The following is a 21,190-nucleotide window of genomic DNA, read 5'->3' on the forward strand; positions in this document are numbered from 1 at the left end:
GTAAACATATCTAGTCTCAGGGCTTTAAATATCACCGATATAAAGGATGCTCAACTTTATCTAGATAGCCGACTTATCCCCAAGACTTAATGATCTACTTAAAATCTATACTTGGAGATCTCTACTTCCGATGTAATGTATTCAGTATAGAACTTCTTTTTCCTTCCTAAACCTGCTCCATCCACTATTTTTCCCTCTCAGTTGAGGGCAATAACATTCTTGCAGTTGCTCAGGCCAGGAGTTATCCTTCATTTCTTCCCCTTACCTCTGCATTCAATCCAGCAGCAAGTTCCAACAGTGAAACGTGTGTGTGTGTGTGTGTGTGTGTGTGTGTGTGTGTGCGTGCGTGCTAGAGGCCCAATGCACGAAATTCGTGCAAGAGGAGGCCTTTCTTCCCCCGGCTGCCAGCGTTGGCTTTCCTCTGGCACCCAGGACAGGATCTTCTTCCAGAAGGTTGTCCAGGAGGATGTTCAGTCTAATTAGCTTATTACGCTTTTATTGTTGTAGATATGTATATGTATTGAATTTGTCCAACCTTTCTCTGGCTCCATACTCTCCATCCATCCTCTCCACTCCATGTCCATGCTACACTAAGCCACTAAAACCCTTTACCTGGCTGACTACTCAAGGAACTTCCAAGCGGGCCCGCCTGCTTCAGTTCCAACCCAGCCTCCACACCCTCCATGACCCATTCTTTACGCTGCAGCAACTAAATCACACATCACTTTTCTGCTCAAAACTCTCCAGTGATTTTTGTGGAACTTGGAATAAAATTCATACTCTTTACCATAATGGAAAAAGAGCTTCCCTGCCATGTCTCCTGACCACCTGTCTACTCCCTCTCCTGCTATTCCTCTCCACCCCAGCCTTCTTCCCATGGGCTTGCAGAGCTTTTAACCTCACATCAGTCTTCCCACTGGAAACTGTCACCGGAACTCCCATAGCTGGCTCCTCCCTTTCACTCAGGTCACCTCATGACCTTTTCCTGACCACTTTATCTAACGTCGTCTTCCCAAACCCTCCCCTTTACTCTCCCGTGCAATGTGCCATTTTGATGTTTACAAAACACGGGTAACTGGAATGTTCGTATATACTTGCTTATTCTGTCTCTCCCCCAAGTGTGTAAGCCACAAAAGCAGAGATCTTGTCTGCCTTGCGAATTGTATCCCTGATGCCTGACAGGGACTCAATAAATACTGACTGAATTTGATTTGGGTTCAAGGGGCACCTGGCACTGCCTATGCAAGAAAAGTATCCTCTTGAATGTCGTCATGCCACCAAACACTGGCGAGGCAAACAGACCTGGAGACTTCATTTAAACCAGAAGTTAGCTAAGCTTTCAAGCCATTTACTCGCCACTTTCTTCATTCTTCCTAGTAAATCTCCACACTATCAAAACTGCTGCCTCAGCCTGCCCAGCCCACTCCCAGGCCTGGGGCTTCATCCCGCCCACTCCTCTGAGATCACCCAGGTGGTGGCCACAGATACCCTCCTCCTCATGGTGTTTTATTTTCTTTCCTCTGAAAGTATTACACATGTACTAAAAAAAAATAAAATAATAAAAAAAAGGAATATAACAAAAAAGGGGAAATCACTCATAATCTTCATACTTTGAGCATATTGGAGTATTTCTTTATTCTTTTCTATGCATTTTTTTCCTAGGGGTAACCTATGGTTTGTTAACCTTTTCTCATTATATTGTTAGTATTTATTGGCCTTGGAAACTATACCATAAATATAACTAAATAATATATCACTGTCTAGAAATTTACAGAACAAGTTCTCTTTTAGATTTTTTTTTTAATTCTAATGTGGCCATCGCTTTTCGGCCTTTTGGCTAAGATCAAGTGTAGTATCTAATGTGGCCATGAACACTTATTTTCAAATATAAATATTTGTTTATATTTTCTAATTTTTCCCCACAATAATGACTCATGTTGATTTGGCTCTTCATCCAGTCCTGAGAAAGTCAGGCAGAGCCTAATGAAACCTTTAAAAGACCTAAGCATTGGAAAAAACTACAAAAATCCTCCCATGTCATTTACAATAAAACAATACCAAAAATGACATAGTGCCACCCCCATACTTTTTATAGTACACAAGTGTGAAAAGTGCATATGGTTGTTAAACATGTCTGTCCTGATAAACCATAAACTCCATGAACACAGGCACCTATCCATCTTATTCATAGTGCCTAGTACATCGTAGGTGCTGAATAATTACTAGGTAGACAGATGTGCAATCAGTACACCAATGAGAACTTAAAAGATAAAGAGGAAAACTGTTGAATCCCAATCCTCCAAACACCAACCCACCTCCCAACACTCCAACTTCATACTTGGCAACAGAACTCAGACCCGTGTCAGTTCCATTTATTCTTCCTACAAATATTTTACAATTTTATTTTAAAATCATTTACACATATTCATACAAAGAAAAATAAATCTCAGAATGGAACCTTGGGACCATGGTAGTTTAAAAAAAAAAAATCTCTGATCATTAGCTACTAATGACAAGGTAAGAGGCTCAGCAGTCATTTCTGGAGGTTAGTGTAGTTCCCCACGAGGACACAGGTGAGAAGAATCCAAGAGGCTCCCTCCTCTTCCCTCAATCTTCACCTTGCAGAGGTACTATAGGGGAAAGGGATTTTTTTACACTCTCCCCTAGAAACACTTCAAGACGTACAGCAAAGTCCTAAGGTAACAGTGAACCATCTCTTTGCTAGGAATTTGGCAAGATGGCAATTTCTGAACCAACTTACTAGAAGAGCTCCCAGCTCAATTCCTACTCACAGGTCTAAGAGGAGGAGGGACTGCTGCACTCACATCCCACGGCCCGCTGCTCTCCTTCCACCAGAGGGCACAGAGCACAGCTCATTCCACAAGTGAGCCTTCCTGCTACCCAACACCCAAACACTGTGTAGCGATTTACCCCAGCAGCTCTTGAGGACCCCTAGATAGTGAGGCCAGCATTCCTGTGTGCAGCATCGTACCCAGGGAATCTGAGCAAAAGCCAGGAGAGGTCCAAGAATGACAGAACTATGAGCACCCCTACCAAAACTTGATGCTGCTGAGCCAAATCAATGTTTAAGTCCAACAGGCCAACTCCTGCCATCCCGCCCTAGATATGGTCGTCACAGAAGTGCATGGTAGAAAAATGGCCTACACATAACTGCCCAGGGAAGCTGTACTATTATCAATTCCCAACAAAAGTGGGGGGAGGTGTAGAGGCAGACATTACAAATGTGGTAGACCCTATGAGAAATGGCAGCTGATGACAACAGTTACCCTATTATCTCTGGGTCCTACCCAAAAAGCAGCACCAAGAAAGGGCATGATATGCAGAGATCTGTAGCGGGTGTGCAGCCCTTGAATTACCAAGGGACTCAAGAGACACAGCTCATTTTCCTACAATTATGTAGGAACTAGAACAAAGACTACCCGCCCCTACATTGAAGCCACTCCTGAGAGGCCGTACCGCTTATGATCATCAGCCCACCCCCTTGGTAGGCCCATTTGGGGAGAGGGAGTCACATCCAGAGCGGGGACCCCTCCAGGCAGACACTCACAGGGCAGCCCATCCCACTGTCACTGGGGCAGGCCAAACATAGTTAGGAGGGCGGACAGATCCCGAGCATCAGCCGCCCCATAGGCATCGCTCTGGCCTAACATTGACAATGCCAATCGCAGGGTGCTCCAGATGTTCTCTGACATGGCGCCCCCTTCGCCCCGAGGGCCACGGCTTTTCCTCTGCATGTTCAAGGCCTCCAAAAAGTGTTCCACAGCCTCTCTGTAGGGAACATGAATGAGAGCTGGTAAGCAAAACACCAAGGAAGGAGGTAGGTCAGCTGGTATGGGGAGAAAGCTGGGGATGTTTAGTCAAATAACAGGAACAGAGAATGGGGAGCTAGGGCCAAAGGCAGGGAGAAAAGGTTCATTCGTTTATTACTCAGCAGATACTCTCACCAAGAAGTTCATTCATTCATTACTCAATAGATACTCTCACCGATGAGCCCCAAGGTTAATGCAGCTGATTCCCAGGTTATAGCGGGACCGTATATAGCCTGGTTGTAGCTCAAGTGCCCGACGGTATGCAGCTACTGCTTCTTCACTCTGGTTTCCATTGGCTAGGGTGGCCCCTAGTTTATTCCACAGCAAATAGTCCTGGGATAATGATGGAGAAGGGTTAGAAACATACCCCAAGCTCAGGTCAGATTCTTCCCATTCCTTCCGCTATTCACCAATCTGTTTAGCTAATATATGTTACAATCCCATTCCTTTCCCCTCAGCAATTCATTGTGTGGCTCAATGTAACCACTCTCACCATACAGACTCCCTTAAGTTCAGATGGCTCTGCACACCCACCCTTCTTTGCCCAATTCTCCCAAGGTAATATGTACATGGAACATGAAATGAACTATCCCATGACTCCAAAGGTCCCAACAAATGATTCTTCCAAAGGTACAGAGTGATGTCCTATTTCCATTCCTCCCCTGAGGCTCACATTGGGACGAACGCTGAGGGCAGCTGTGAAACAGTCCACTGCCTTGTCATACTCCCCACTCAGGTTGAAAAGGACCCCTAATCCACACTGCACATCAGGGTCAATGGATGTGGGGTCCAGGCGCACAGCTGCCAGGAAGAGCTCTTTCACTTCAAGAAACAGGGAGCTAAAAAGGAAAGAAAAATGTGGATGGATATGTCTATATATTCCTACCCTTCCAAAACAATTCCTTAATTAGTCAATCAGATCCCAGAGATTATCAATATATCAGCCATCCCTCCTACTCTATTCCCAGGTTCCAATTTAGAAACCCGTTTTTCTGTCTCCTCCCAGCATTCCACTGAAAAAGGCAGATTTCCTTCAAGTAGATCCTTGAGTCTCAATCTATCCAGATTTCGAAAATCAAGGTTCTCCTCCTAACTGGGTTACCATTCTCACCCAGGCACTCCTTACTCACTCAGACAACAGAGATCCCAGGATGCGCTTGCTTGGGCCCAGTCCTGCGCCACTGGCCCCTTCTTCCCCGGACACCACCAGATGGGTGTAGGCTGGTGTGTAGCGCAGCCAGTCTCGCAGGGTTTCACAGGCCTGTCGCTGCAGAGACTCGTTGGTGAAGCTGACAGCCAGTGCCATCAATGCTGTCCGGTTATCTGGCTTTAGCTCCAGGCACCTGTTTTAACAGAAATGGACAGAACTGGTATTGTAGTGACAATGGCACCCATCAGTACCCTGGGATCCAAGCCAAGCTTTGGAATGCAGTCATGATGGCCTCACCTGCCAACTCCCTCAGACTAAAGATACAGAGGAATCCTCTACACGTAAGTTACTAATGAAGTTACAGATCTGAGAAAGGGAACATTCTAGCAGCCAAGGAACCAGCCAGGATCTCACAAATAAAACCAAAAGCTGTAGAAGGAATGGAACCAGTTATCGTCAACTCACCCACACCTTACAGAGTTTCAATCATGAAAAACACTCGAGTTTAGGGGTGTCGAACTCAATCAGAGAAGGGGCCAAAATCTAAAATCCAGCCTAAATCGCAGGCCGAATGGTTTACTGAACAGTCATAAACTGACAATATCATAAACTGACAGCGGAATGCAGTGATGACAGCGCGGTGCGGGCCACATTGCAAGGCCTGGCGGGCTGGATTTGGCCCGCGGGCCTTGTGTTTGACACATGTGCTCTAGTTAGTGGCCAGAAAGATGACAAGGATCTGGATCCGGACGCTTATCATTCGAAAGGCGATTTGGAGAGCCCTGGAAGCCCCTCACCCTACCCCTCATTGTACTCACTTCCGTAGGGCGCTGATGGCTAATAGTTCTTGTTCATTCTCTGCCTGTGTGGTACCCAGATACTGCCAAGCCTAGAGAGAAGTTGACAGATTACATCAGTCCTGTATTTACCTTTCCATCCTCCTTTCCTCTGGCTTCCCACCACTCACCATCTCACTCTCACCCCATCCCAGGCCAGCACACTGGCCCTATTCCATCTGGACTACTCTGGGACCTCCCTCAAAACTAGAGGAAGCAGTCTCTAACTTGAAGTCAGAAGAATGAGTCACTCACTTCCATGTGCTTAGGATCCTGCTGCACAGCCGCCTCAAAAAGCAGCACAGCATTCGGCAGGTCCCCATCCTGAAGTCGCCGCAGCCCTTCCTCGAAAGGCTGGGGGTGGTTACGCAGGGGGTTCTCCTCCTCAAACTGGTACCCCTGGAAGGAAGAGAAGCCAAATAAGAACTCATATGAGAAGGAGTCATCACAAAGCAGCAGGAATAGGAGGTGACAGCCAAGACAGAAGGTCTCCAGAAAGGTATCTGAACAAATGATGACAAAATTTCCATATTAATAAGGAGATCATGTATGACTACAGTAAAGTCATTCAGTTTTGTGCTCACACTTCTAGCTCCCGTTCACAATAATTGGAAAGGTAGGCTGGCCCACAAACTCTGATCGATGCTGGGTATGAGCTTATTTAGGAACCCTTTATAAGCCTGAATTTCCAAATCCTTGACTTCTCAGCAATGAACAGAATACATGTCTTGCCAGGATTTCCTTACAGTAATGAGAGAAGCTCTCCTTAGCTCTTCACAGGGCATTTCTAGGTATCCTGCAATAGTGTGATAATATAAAGGAAAGGCAATTTGGAATTAGAGACCCTGCCATTCAAATGCAAATCTTATCTAACTCATGGAGTTATCGTGGACAATAAGATAGCATGTGTTGAAGCACTATAAAATTTTTAATTTATTCCCCAATTTCATTCTTAAAAGTTATTAATATTCATCTGTATCTGATGGTAAATGATAGCTAAATCCCAAAACCTGAGAGCAGAAATGTTTCAGAAATGTTAAAAAACCCCTTCTAGCTGAGGAATTCTCATTTGAGGATAGAGTTATGATGCTCTATGCAAAGTTTTGTCTAGTGGCATTTCATGATAGCCAGAGAGGTAATGAGGGAAAGTGGTAGTCACTAATAAGCCATATGACTTGGGACAAGCAAATAAAATGCTCCTTCTAGCAGAGTAAATTGTTATCATCACAAACAATATACCATTATGACAAGATGCAAAATACCAGGGAGGGCCCTTCTAAATGTAATAAAAAATTAGAAAGTGTACATGATAAATACCTGAATAAGGCCCTTTTACACTATTATTGCAAAACTGCTGAAGAATCAGAAACACTGAAATCTTACCAAAAAGTTTTAAACCATTAGAAGTCATCAGATACAAATTATTTGTGACAAAAATTAAATAATTACAATAAAAGTTTAAGAAGCAGGACATAAGCAAGATGGATTTAGGGTAAATGTATAAAAACTATATTCATGCCAAGATTGGTAAAATATATTTTTAAATAATAAAAAATTTTAAAGAAAAATTAAAGGGCCATGAATAAAAATTAGTACATTCAGAAACCCATGTATTTATCTGACCATGAGTCAGATCCACATTTGGGGGGGGGAAGTACCATGACATATATTGTATAATTCAATAACACAACACAAAAACATTTTAGTGAGTAATAAAGTAAAGCATATTTTTGTAAAACATTAATACAAATGTTTCTAATCCTAATTTTGCAATATCCTAAAGTATCAATGATATCAAATAGGGATCAAGAATCTAAAACTTGCCGAAACCGGTTTGGCTCAGTGGTAGAGCGTCGGTCTGCGGACTGAAGGGTCCAGGTTCAATTCCGGTCAGGGGCATGTATGCTGGTTGCAGGCACATCCCCAGTAGGAGGTGTGCAAGAGGCAGCTGATCTGTGTTTCTCTCTCATCGACGTTTCTAGCTCTCTATCTCTCTCCCTTCCTCTCTGTAAAAAATCAATAAAATATATTTAAAAAAAGAATCTAAAACTTAATTATGTTTTTAGTTTTGAACTTTAAAATTTATTCTGCCTAGCATGTCATTGATATGCAAGTAAAAAATGCTAAGAGAAAATGCTGCTTATATGAAACTAGTGCTATGTCTATATTTATCAAAAGCATGGAAGTTTTTATCTAAAATTTTATAACTTGCCACTTATAAGTTACAGGGCCTTTGCAACTTATCAAATTGTTAATACAAATAAAAATAATATCTCCAGGTATTTCCTAAAGTTCTTGCTCATCAGAATACTATAGAAGAAACTCTTATTAAGGTAAAACATGGGGCAGGGTCAGTGCTCTTTTCTATTATTTTACTGGATAGTTCTCAAGAAATCAGACTGGCAAAATCATATTTCTCTTAGTACTAAGTTTTTCATTGTTGTCTTTTTAAGTTATCTTCAACTTTATTTGTCTCTATCTCTGCACAGCTCCCTTATGTCAAGATCTGCCTTCAGCTTCCTGCCTTATATCTCAATCCCTGGTAATAGCCCCTGAATCCCTTCCCAAACAGATCTGAGCTAAGAAAAAGATATCCCTACTCATCTCCTCAGTTCCTATTTTGTCTTCTGCAAAACCAAGCAATTCCCTCCCTTCCCTATCATGATTCAACTCAGCAGCTCAATTATTAACCACATCCCCAAATGCCCTACAACCCACAGGTAGTATTTTTTCATAGAGATAACCCTGAAATAACACACATTTCTAAGTCAGTAATATATACTACATGCAAAACTTGATCATTTTTCACCACTGACTGCTGGCAAATTTTCCTAACATTTATTTAATATAATTCTTTGAAAACACCTAAATTGGGTAATCTCAAGGAAGAGATCAGAATTTAAAGTAAACTCGTGAGTTAAAAAAAAAGTACATAGGCCGAAACCGGTTTGGCTCAGTGGTAGAGTGTCAGTCTGCGGACTTAAAGGTCCCAGGTTCGATTCCAGTCAGAGGCATGTACGTTGGTTGTGGGCACATCCCCGGTAGGGGGTGTGCAAGAGGCAGCTGGTCAATGTTTCTCTCTCATCGACGTTCTAGCTCTCTATCTCTCCCTTCCTCTCTGTAAAAAATCAATAAAAATATATTATAAAAAAAAAAAAAATACATAGGTATTAAGGTGTGGAGGCACAGAGAGTCTACCACTCCACATCAAAGGCATTATCTATCTTCTCAAACTGTTCTCAACCTCCCAACCTCTTGCTGCATTGTGTGCAAACTTCTACCATAAATTTAACATCATTGTATCATTGTTATTTGATAAGGTGGTATAATATTAACCTTCATAGTCTAGGGATAATGCATACTCTCAATTACTAGAGGTCAGCAGAGGCAAGGGAATGTTTTAGAGTTCCTTTCAGAAAAGGGGGCTTAAGAAAATAATTACTTAAAAGTGAGTACCCAGCCCTGGCCTATTTGGCTCAATGGATAGAGCATCAGCCTGCAAATTGAAGGATCCCAGGTTCGGTTCCAGGCAAGGAACACTCCAGTTGCAAGCTCGATTCCCAGCCCTGGTAGGGGCGCGTGCAGGAGGCAACCAATCGATGTGTCTCTCTCACAGCAATGTCTCTGTGTGTGTGTGTGTGTGTGTGTGTGTGTGTGTGTCCCTCTTCCTTTGTCTAAAAATCAATGGAAAATTATTATTGGGTGAGGATTAAAAAATAAACTTTAAAAAAGTGAAATCCAAATTCAGTATTTAAAGGAGAGACAACAAAACAAGGAAGTCCTGCGATCTGAAAATCTAATTCTTACCTTATCATAGGAAGCAGTTGTGATGTCATCATAGTCAGAAAGCCAGGGGTGAGCCTCAGCATCCCGTTTTGCCATCTCCTCCAACTCTGCCTGCAACTTGTCCCAGAAATCGACATCAGACTGTAAGGAAGGGAAGGCAGCTAGAAAAGGGGTACATCATGACCACCCCACCCCACCTCAGCTCCACTAGAACAATTCCCTAAAGCACTGGTTAAACTTCAATGTGTTCAGAGTATCTGAAGAGCTTTTTCTAAATGCAGGTTCCTAAGTCCTACTCCCAGATTCTGATTCAGTCATCTGAGATGATGCAGGAATTAGCATTTTTGAGAGGCACCCACCCCAAACAATTCTGACACAGATGATCCAGGAACGCTATGTTCATCATCTTTGAAGTTAACACCCACTCACTCCAACGGAGTCTTTTCTTGGGTGGTGTGTACTCCTACACTATCTGCTCTCACCTCTATAGCTGATTTGGCTCGTTCAAACTCCATATCAAGGGCAGATGTGTTTACTGGTCTTGTGAACTGGTCAACCCAGGCATCTGATGTACCCTGTGACAAAGAAGGATGGTCATACCACCAACAACATCTTAATATCCATTAAACACTGACTAAATACCCACTGAACACCACCAACCTGGACATTTCTGAGAAGAACATTCTCAGAATCTCTTTCCCACCAACTTAGACCTGGATACTACCAAGACCATTTGACAATAAAATCCCTTCCCCATCTGGAACTGCTGAACACTGACCCTAAGGTCTAGGGCACCAGCTGGCTCTGAAGTGGAACTGGGAGGTGACAATCTCCTACCTGCTGCTGTACAAACTCTGCTGCCCACTGTTCTGCCTGAGCTCGGCCAGACCCTGCACCGGACTCCAGGGACACCTGCCCCTCGCCAATCTGCCGCACGAATTTCAGGAACTGGGGCACAGAGACACACATAGGCCACTCGGGAGAGAGCTTCCAGGTGTGCACTCTCAACCATGCCCAAGATGACCCTGCACTTAGCCCTCCCCCCAACCATCTTGGCTGTAAGCAAGATATGCTAAAGGCCCTAAAAAAGGTAGAGAGCAAAAAGAAAGGGATTTCTGGCTCTAAAGATTTAAGAAGGAACAGGGGGGGCGAGGAGGGGGGGGGGAGTTAGTAGGCAAGGACATGAAGGATGTTGAAAGAAGAGGCAGATCCGAAGTCTCCATTCTCAATTAGAAGGAATGGACCAAGGATCTCATCTCCTTCTCTTTAAACTGAACTGGGGTAAGAGAAGCAAGACCCTTGACTTCCAAGATCAAAGCAGCAGAGGGGTGTGGCTCACCTCAGAGTTAGCCAATTTGGGGTCATCCACTTTGGCCACAAAGTCACTGGCAGTATGCTGTAGATCATCCTGAGGATGATAATCGTCATACCTGGAACAGGTACGGACAAACTAATTTTACACATTCGTTAGCCATTACCTTCCCCATGCTGTTCCCCACTCCCAGCCCATGTTCCTCTGGGGGAAAATAGAGTGACTTATCTACTCTCTTGTTGAGGACCTGCAAGTTGCAATTTACATTAAAGAAGGAGATCTGGGCAGGAGTGTAAAGCACTAGCTATATCCTTTTACCTCTCCCTTTCCCAAACATATCTTTGCAGAGAGAAGGAATACATAGGCTCCAACTTAAAAGGGAAACAGGGTGCAGAAGGTAAAGTTATGAACTTCTGGTTAGGACAGTTAGGATTTTTAGGGATCATAATACAGGTGGAACCTTAATGTACAAAATGAGGGTTTTGCAAGTTGGTTTGGGAATGTAGATGGAGGAGACTGGAGGAGGCTGGAAAAACTGTCCAATCCTCCTTCCACAGGAATCCATCCAGGAAGAAATGGCTGCACTCACCAGCGATCACTAGCAGTTGTTCCCTCAGGCTCTCCCAGCCACAACTTCTCCTCTGACTGTTCCAGATATTCCTCAGCCCAGCGGGCAGGAGACACAGACAAAGGGTCTGCAAGGAGCAGAGAGTTGGGGAAATCACACAGGATTCAGTGAAGGGGCTGGGAAAAACAGTACTACCTTGACTAAGCCAAAGCAGACAAAATCCTATTTAATACCTTAGAGACCCCTGGTCAGAAAAAATACTACTAAATTTTCAGTATCCAACCTACTCCCCCAAAGGCCTGGCATGGAAATTTACTGAACCGGGAACAGGAGACCAAATAAAAAGAGTAAGGACCAAAGCCTTTTGCTTAAGGTGTCAGAAACCTCAATAAGAAAAAGCAGGCACTAGGACCTTCACCTTCCTCGAAGGTACTGCTGGGAAGCAGCAAGGATCTAAGGGAGAACAGAAGAGCTCTAGTTCCTTCACCAAATCTCTGGTCTGTTCTCCATCTACAGAGTTCACACCCTCCCAACGAAAGGAGCCTCATATTTCATCTTAATATACCTACCAAGAGAATCTGAGAACCAGAACACTGAGCTAGAATTACAGATCCATGGGTCCACTCTTCCCACTGGATGTCTTTTTGTTTTGTTTCTATTTTTGTTTTTTAGTTGAAATGTAAAATACAAACATGAAAGTTCATAAAGTATACCAAATTTCAGTAGCTGCTTCATTAGTTTCTACTCAAATCACCTCCACCCACATCAAGATATAGAATATTTATAGTCCCCTCATGTCTCCATTCCCTAGGGATACACACTCTTCTGACTTCAGTCACTTCTGATTAATTCTGAGCACTATGTTTTTTTTGTGTGTATTTTTTTCTTTTCTTTTTTTTTTAAATTAAATTATTTCTGTGTACATATCTTACCATTGCCCCCCCACTCCCATACATGCCCTCCCTTCCCAGAGTTTTGTGTCCATTGGTTGTACTTATATGCATGCATACAAGTCCTTCGGTTGATCTCTTATCTCCCCCAGATCTCCCTACCCTTCCCGCTGTAATTTGACAGTCTGCTTGTTGCTTTACTGTCTCTATATCTATCTTTTGGTTCACCAGTTTACAATGTTCTTTATTATCCATAAATGAGTGAGGTCATGTAGTGTTTCTCTTTCATTAACTGGCTTATTTCATTCACTCAGCATTATGTTCTTCAATTCCATCCAGGTTGCTGCAAATGATAAGAATTCCTTCTTTTTTATGGCAGCATAGTATTCCATTGTGTAGATGTACCATAGTTTTTTGATCCAATCATCTGCTGACAGGCACCTAGGCTGCTTCTAAATGCTAGCTATTGTAAATTGAATTCTGAGCACTATGTTTTTAAGTCTAATTCTAGAAAATGTCTTAGCTCTAGTGACAAAGGGCACAGCTGCAACATCTGAATAAACATATCAAGGCAACAGGTCGAATGAGGGTACTGAACTGTTTGTTTCTCAACCTCCAGGACTTTGCCCTTTACTATTCTGGAGCAGGGGGGGGGGGGGGGAAGGCAAAGAAAAATTATTCTAAGAGACCCTAAAGAATATGTAAGCATAGAGAAAGCATGAGCCTGAAGTGTTCATTCCTTTTGTTCTGCATCCACATCTTTACAAACCAGATACTAAGATGGACTTCCTGTATTTGTCTCATTTGAAGAACTGTCATTGCTTTTAATACTGAGGAAATTTATCCCCTCAGTATTAATGTTTAGTAGAACTCTATATTCTGTTCCATTTAACTGAGACTTTACCTGAATAAATTCAATAAAGTAATCTCAACATCTGAGAAAATGTCAAAATCTGGGGATATAAAAGATCAAGACTCTCAGAATATTCCTAATTATAAATAATATGTTACCAATATAATAAAAGATATAGTTGACAATATTTTTTAATAAATCTTTATTGCTCAGATTATTACAATTGTTTCTCCTTCTCCCCCCCACAAGCTCCCTTCCACCAGGTTTCTGTCACACCCTCTGCCCTTACCTCTCTCCCCCTCGTCATTGTTCTCATCCATAGGTTATACGATTTTAATCCAGTCTCTTTCTGCACCCCTACACCCCTTTCCCCCTGATAATTATCAATCCACTCCCTTTCTTTGCCCCTGATTCTATTATATTCACCAGTTTATTTTGGTCTTCAGATTTTTTGTTTTTTTGTTGTTACCAATGCAAAAACTAAACCACATACATGTTATTTTCAAAATTTGAATGTCAAGAGCAAAACTCTGGCTATTAAATAATAACAACAATGCCAATGCAAAACAACAAAATGAGAAATCAGAATTATGGACATATTAATATTTTTAGCTACTAAATGAGTCTCTTTTGTTGCTGGTGTAGATTTACTCAGAGTCCTTGGACTTGCTGCACAAGACTTTGTAGAAGACTGGAAGCTAATAGATGCTAGCTTGAGCAGGAACAAGTTGACAATATTTTTGATCATGGACTCTGACTCTTAATGTCACAGATTCCCAATATTTATATCCATATTTCCCTCATTAGCTCTTACAGGCCACATTTATTTTTCCTTTGCCCCAACTAGAATAGAGACCTACTAGTGAGATGCTTAACACTTAGACTTTATAATACCTCCCAGTTCCTTTGTCCCATTCTGTTGAAGAATAATCAGTTCCTTCTCCTTACTCTCAACCTAGAGTGTTTTACAAAAGCATACTCAGGCCACAAGTGCTCCTTACAGAGAACACCATTTCTGTGAAATGCTCCTCTCAAAGATAAGAAAATACAAACTGAAAAAAATACAAAGCACCTGGACTGTAAAACAGACATAAGTTAAAAGAAAATCCCGAAGGTAAGAAAAGACTTCTTCAAAAATCTATAATTTGTATTTGGCCATATTAGCCAAAAGACTCGGAATTTTCTGGCAACGGGAACTTGCTTGACCTTCACAATATTTTTTGAGAAAATCAGATTCATTTGGATACCTCTGAGAAAGCCTACAGATGGAAAAAGACTGTCCACACACCACGTTAGCTGAAGCTGTCTAAATTCAAAACTCCTTAAGGATGTGGTTCATTCCTAGAACTAAGCAATCATGGATGGAGAATTATTTGGCCCAGAAAATTAGGGTTGGAGGGCATATTCAATCAAGAAATCTGGCAGAGTAAAAATTTAGCTTTATGTGCAATGGAATAATTCTATATCTTGATTGTAGTGGTGGTTACACAAATCTACATACGTCATAAAACTATAAAAACATACACAAATAAGGGCAAGTAAAACTGGTGAAATCTAATTAGCTCTATAGATTATACCAAAAGCAATTTCCTGATTTTAATATTATGCGTAAGTTATACAAAATGTTATCATTGAGAAAAACAGAGTAAAAGATACACAGAACTTTTCTGTACATTTTTTGACAACTTCCAGTAAAACTATAGTTATTTCCAAATAAAACATTAAAACAAAAAAGCTGAAGTTCACTGTTCTTTTTAAACTTAATTTTAGAATTGTAACAATAGAGACTAGAAAATAATAAGGACTTAAAAGAATATATCCTTCTCTCATCTCCATCTACTTATCCATATAGTAACAAGTAATCTATATAATCAATATGATCATATCAGCCACAAATGTTATAATAAAAAAATTAATTACTAGAAAATCTATTTCCTTTAGCTCTTTCTCCCAGATCTCACTTCATTCATTCACTAAATACTGAAGATCCACTACATACAAAGCAATATACTACTGCAATAAGACATTTTTATGAAAACAGACTCCAAATAGCTCAACTTCTCCTTCCAGCTTCCCATGTCTCTGCCTCTATGAAGCAGGCATGGTTACAAAAGAATGTATATAAAAATAAATAAATAAATAAATAAATAAATAAATAAATATAAAAAAATAAATATAAAAAGAGGTCTCCCAAAGAAGATTTAATAGATTTAAGATAAAGTCTAATATGTGTTTATTAAGTTGTTTTCCACTTACAGGCTAAGGAAGATTTCAATGGCTGCAAACAATTCAGGTAATTGTAACAAAAATCTCATCAGTCTCAATGCAATGATTTTTTCTGAATTGTGATAAATGACTGATGCCCACACATTACAACAGAAGTCTCTCTGTAATAAGAGATGGCACATCTAAGGTTTATATGAAACACTGAGTTTCAGTCTGGTGGAGGGTCTCTGTTACAGCTCATATTTGTCAATAATAGTGTAATGGTTCTAAGTATAGAGCCCAAAGTCAAACAGACTTGAGTTCCAAGACTTTGGACAAAGTATTTAACCTTCCCAAGTCTTAGTTTCCTTATCCATAATATAACCTGCCTTGTAAGTGTTACTATAAAATTCAAATGGGTTTAAGAATAGAACAGCCGAAACCAGTTTGGCTCAATGCATAGAGCGTCGGCTTGGGGACTGAAGGGTCCTGATTGATGACTCTCTCTCATCGATGTTTCTAACTCTCTATCTCTCTCCCTTCCTCTCTGAACAAAATCAATAAAATATATTTAAAAAAAAAAAAAAAAGAAAGAATATAACATGTATAGCCAATTGGTGTTGCTCAGTGGTTGAGCATCAACATATGAACCAGGAGATCACGGTTCGATTCCAGTCAGGGCACATGTCTGGGTTGCAGGGTCGATCCCGAGTGGGGGGTATGCTGGAGGCAGCCAATCAATAATTCGCTCTCATCATTGATGTTTCTATGTCTCAAATCCCAACTCCACAACCTATTCACCATGCATCAATCTCAAAGGATACAGTGAGCATGGATGCTCTCAAAGAGGAAAAATTTGGCTGAGACCCTGAAGAGCTGAAGCTGTAGGCCTGGCAGTACTACATAATGGTTAAACCCAAGGGGTCTAGAATCATTCAAACCCAGAGTCAAATCCCAACTCCACCACTCACAAAACTGTGCCACCTTGAGCAAAGTTCTTATCTATAAAATTAGGAATAAAAACAGTAACTATCTCCTGGGCTCTCATGATTAAATAGATAATGCATTGAAAGCACTAAACACAAAGCCTTTAAACATGGTAAATAAACATTAGCTATTATTATTCATTTGTAGTATTATCATTAGGATATGGCCTTTGACCTCCAAGATCTTATATTTCAGGCCCTTGCACTTAGCAATTTCACTCTCCAAGGCTCAATCCTGTTCAAGATGACTTAAGGCCAAAATCCCATAGGGTGTGTTAAATAATTCTCTCTCCCTGAGCCACACTGAAATCCATCCAATCTCTCCACCAAACTAAGTAATAAAGTTTCAGGTAACAAAGTAAACATAATTCATATACTCTCTCTCTCTCTCTCTCTCTCTCTCTCTCTCACACACACACACACACACACACACACACACACACTTCTCTCTTATCCAGTTCAAGTCCAGTCAGTCCTCTTATATGGTATAAGTTTCAGTTCCCTATTATTATCACCTAAGGGAAATCAGGTTCAGTGGCCCATAGAAATGAGTCAAGAGTCCAGAAAAGTCATAAGCAGCTGAATCACTCTATATAAATATACCCTTAGATGAATTAGGGTAACAAATACTGACTGCCCCATGGGAACCATTTTAGGTTTTCCCATGAGGAGCCTCACCTGTAACTTCAGAGATGAATTCTTGGGACCAGTCAGTCTCATTATAATCCTGCGTTACATCCACAGCATCTCCAGCTGCAAGAAACTCCTGGGCCCAGTTCTCAGACAAGGCCAAGTCTGCCACCCCAGGGGCTGAAGAGAAAAAAAGGAGAGAAGAAATAAAAGAAATACATATTATTCTCTCATGCCTAACGAACCCTTAGTGCACATGTAAATACTGTTCCTTTTGTCTCCCTCTGCATCTCAAGTTTGCCAGTCCCAGCAGCATCCAAATATGGAATCCCCTTGGCTCTCTCTGCACAAAAAATGGTGATCTCCCCTCCAACCAGACTCTGGGCCCACCTCTCTGGGGTGCCTGGCGGAAACTTGACTGTTCAATCTCCTGCATCTCTGCCAGGAGGTCATCCATCTTGAAGGTCTGAGGGGCACGGGATATAAGTGGTTCATTCTGGTCCTGGAGGAATTCGGCCACCAACTGTCAGAAGAGAGATGGTGAGATGAACCCAGCAAGAGGCAGGGCCATGGAATGGAGGTTACTAATGCCAAACTGAAGGAGATGAAAACACAGAAACTACAGATGTGGGAATACTCCAAGAATACATTTTTTTTTTTTAAATAAGCAAGAGGGCTAAAGCAAATTTCATTTGGTCAGGAAAGACCAAAGACTGAAATGTGGGTGAGCCAACTTTAAAGTAAAAACACAGTGGGCAAAAGGAAAATGAAACAGAAGAGACTAAGATACTTACCTCATCTTCAGCGGCTACCCCCAAAGGCTTAGAAACCTAGACAGAAGGGAGACAATAAAAGCTCTCTGAGCCTCATTTATTCCTTTATAAAATGGTTGCCTCCATCGATGTAAAGATGTACAGTGCTTAGCATATTGTTTAGTAAATACTCATTAAGTGGTAAATATTCTTTGCAGCACAATGAGCAGTGGTTTTCAACCTTTTCATCTCATGGCACACACAGACTCCTAAAATTCTGCAGCACACCAAAAAATAAATTTTTTGCTGATCTGACAAAAAAAATAGGTATCACTTAGTTTTTTGTTAAATGTATCTTTTTATTGATTTCAGAGAAGAAGGAAGAGGGTGATAGAAAGAGTATCATTGATCGACTGCCTCCTGCATACCCCCCTCTGAGGATCAAGCCCCCAACCCTAGCATGTGCCCTGATTGGAAATCTAACTACAACCTCCTGATTCATAGGCTGAAGCTCCACCTCTGAACCACAACCGGCTGAGCTAGTTCTAATTTTAATTCATTCACAGCGTTTGGCTATTATGTTGGCTCTTGTCATTTTTTTATTTGACAGTCTAAAGAAAAAGAGGTCACTGCCCTTGACTGAATAGTGGGGTATATTGCAATGTTTTAAAAAGTCTGACAGCACACTGAGAAAGAAAGCAAGCAGCTCAGTGTACTTAGGTATCCAGTCTACCCCAAGCTAAGGACTCAAGAACACTCACCGCCTCGGGGGTTCCTGGTGGCCAGGGGCCAGGCCTCAACCCCTCCTGCCGAAGGGCCTTGTCCTGGGTGAAGTGTCCAGCCAGCTTCATGAGCGGGTTGGCACCCCCGCATTCGCTCTCCACCAGCTCCCGCATTGCCATGGTGACCGCCAGCTCTCTGATGGGCAGAGAAGGTTAGGACCTCGGATCCCCCGGAGTCACAACCAAACCAACCACAACTCAGCCAGGATCTGGAGGAGGCAGGCAGACGTCTGTCCCAGGTTAGCCACCGGCCCTTCTTCCACCCTGTGGCTCCTGCTGTCGCCGCACCTCGGGCAGAAGTCCGAGAGGGGACCGCTGCCCTCCTGCCGCCTCCCTCTCCGTCCCCCCCAGTCAAAGGCCACAGCTTTCGGCCTGGGCCTCCCCAGCGGCCTCCACGACTGCAGTCTCCGGCGGCGGGACTGACCGGCAGGCCGCCCTCGGAGGGGCCTGGACCCCAGGAGACTGGGGGAGTGAGGGGGCAAAATTCCGCAACCGGGCTGTAGCGTACCGGGGTATCCGCAAGACAGGGCAGGGCAGAGTGGGACCGCCGCCAGACCACGACGCCAGGCCCACACACGCCCCACGGTCCCCACCAGCATCGAGGAGGGACCATCCCCTCCACCAAGTCACCTGGGCCCCTCCCCCAGCCCCGCCAGGCCAGGCCCACCCCTCCCGCGCTCCGGACCACACCGCCTCCCCGCCCCAGGCGCAGCTCCAGCCCCGTCCCGGGACCCGCGAGGACGCGGCAAGGACGAGGAGAGCTCGGTGGACGTGCCCTCAGGTCCCCCAGGCCCTGCGCTCACCGTCGCGCGCACCGCGCCACCCGACCCGCCGCCGCCGGGGCACCTGGGGCCGGGCCGAGTGGGAGAGGAAAAGGTGGGGCGGGGCTCCGGGGGCGGGGCTCCGGCTGAAAGGGGCAGTGACCGCTGGGCTGCGGGCCGCTGCCTCGCGGAAGTTGTTTAAGGGGCGGGGCTTTAAGGTCGAGAGGGGCGGCACCACGGAAGCCACCGTGCGTCTTAAAGGGGAAGAGCGCCTTAAAGGGGAAGTCTGGAACCGCTTTGGGTGCTCTTATATTAGGATCGCGGACTCCAGGACTTATTGGAAGGGAAGCTCAAAGAAGAACGGAGCCAAGGAGGGGCTTCCTTAGCTTCGGTGGAAGCCGAGGGCGCTGGTGGTCCGAGGCTTAGTTCATTCTGGCTCTTCCCTTCGAGGAGCACCGTATAACGCGGGATTTGCGAGGCTCAAATCCCCAGCCCTCTGGGCCTGTCCCCTTCTAAATCGCCCCTTAGCTGACCGTGTAAGTCTCCATGGAGACAGAAACTGGCCCTCAAGCCCTCTGCCACCTCTGGGTAGTGGGGGAAATAGCACTAGATGATGACAAATTTCGTAGACTAAAATAGGGTCCAACGCATCCTGAGACCTCAAGCTGGTAGCCTACGGGGAAGGTGCCCAGTGAGTCATTCCTCTTCCCTTCTCCCGCCTTCGCCACTGGTCACGGTCACCATGGTGACCTTACTCCCACTGCTCCAAACTAGGAAAGCACAGACAGACAAGATGCAAGAAATGATTTTTTTAATCACGGATTAAGCCTCACATCCCCACCACATGCCACAGCAGTGGCTCTGGTGTCAAACTTCAAGGTCGCTGAGAAACCCTGAAAATCTCACCTGGCTCCAAGACCAAGGGAATCCTGGTGTCATGCAAAAGGGCAGGAAGTGCCCTGGGCTGCTGGTAGATGAGCAGGCATGGGTTAGTGCCAAAAGAACAAAAGTCCGAGGCCAGCCAAGGGTGCAGGAAGGGAGATAGGTAGACAGCAGGTGGCACCCTGGGCCAAGCTGTCCCGCAGATTGCAAAGGTGGAGGCTCCAGGAGACTAGAGAGGCATGGCTGTGTAAGCTTATTTCCGGGAAGTAGAGAAACTTTACATCGCGGAAACAGAATGGCAGGGCAGGCCTGAAGTTTACGCAAAAAAATTCTCCTTTCAGAGGCCCTAACCCCATACCTTTTTCCCCCTGGTGCACAATGAGATTAGTAGAAGGAACGCATTTCTGTTGGTGCAGATAAGCTAACATCATGACATTAATTCCAGACGTGTTACTCGTTTTCAGCCCAGTAGTCATTATATGCTTTCATATCATCTTTACAAACAGTTGTTTGGGACACTGGTGTTGCATTAGCCCCAGTCCAAAGGTTTTTTTGCCCTGTCTTAACATTCCAAAGGTTTGAGGAATAAGTTCATGTGGAATGGCAGCAACAACTCCATTTTATATTATTTTTATTATTTTTTTACATACTTTATATTATTTTTCTACATACCAACGCCTTACTTTAAAAGCTCTCATAGCCAAGATTCTGCCCATTTTGAGGTGTGACCCAAAGACCACCTCTTTGTTGAACTAGTCTCTGTTTTGTATTAACTGTAGTAGTACCAGGTCAACTTTGCCCATCCAAATCCAGGTCACCCACAGAAGTTGGCACCCAATGGCCTGTCAGCTGACATGTTATGTGCTGATTCTAATTTATTTCATAAAAAGTTCTTGTTTAAGCCCCACTCCACCCTTTGAGGAAGTAAATCCCCTTTTAGGTGATGGACCAACGCTTAGAGAAGAAG

At 43.4% G+C, this 21,190-nt stretch overlaps 1 protein-coding gene across 15 annotated transcripts; it reads right to left on the reverse strand.

Annotated features, from left to right (window-relative positions):
- Window positions 1–2,356: 2,356 nt before the first annotated feature.
- PEX5 (peroxisomal biogenesis factor 5) lies at window positions 2,357–19,528 on the reverse strand. Of its 15 annotated transcripts, none has more exons than XM_084877990.1 (17): window positions 19,384–19,482; window positions 18,560–18,716; window positions 17,841–17,876; window positions 17,437–17,569; window positions 17,095–17,226; window positions 11,504–11,609; window positions 10,942–11,032; window positions 10,440–10,550; window positions 10,085–10,177; window positions 9,624–9,719; window positions 6,072–6,215; window positions 5,799–5,869; window positions 4,961–5,173; window positions 4,504–4,669; window positions 4,006–4,163; window positions 3,569–3,789; window positions 2,357–2,630 (listed from the first exon to the last, which is right to left on the reverse strand). In XM_084877990.1, exons 2-16 carry the CDS (start codon window positions 18,698–18,700, stop codon window positions 3,588–3,590), a joined length of 1,893 nt encoding a protein of 630 aa, XP_084734116.1. In that variant the 5' UTR covers window positions 18,701–18,716; window positions 19,384–19,482; the 3' UTR covers window positions 2,357–2,630; window positions 3,569–3,587. The 15 variants fall into 15 exon arrangements, with proteins under 15 accessions (XP_084734116.1, XP_084734112.1, XP_084734113.1 ...); XM_084877986.1 differs by having other exon boundaries at window positions 9,624–9,743; XM_084877987.1 differs by having other exon boundaries at window positions 9,624–9,743; window positions 18,560–18,789; window positions 19,384–19,466.
- Window positions 19,529–21,190: the final 1,662 nt, after the last annotated feature.

This window comes from Pipistrellus hanaki (assembly GCF_964339955.1).
Source record: "Pipistrellus hanaki genome assembly, chromosome: 3".
NCBI lineage: Eukaryota > Metazoa > Chordata > Mammalia > Chiroptera > Vespertilionidae > Pipistrellus > Pipistrellus hanaki.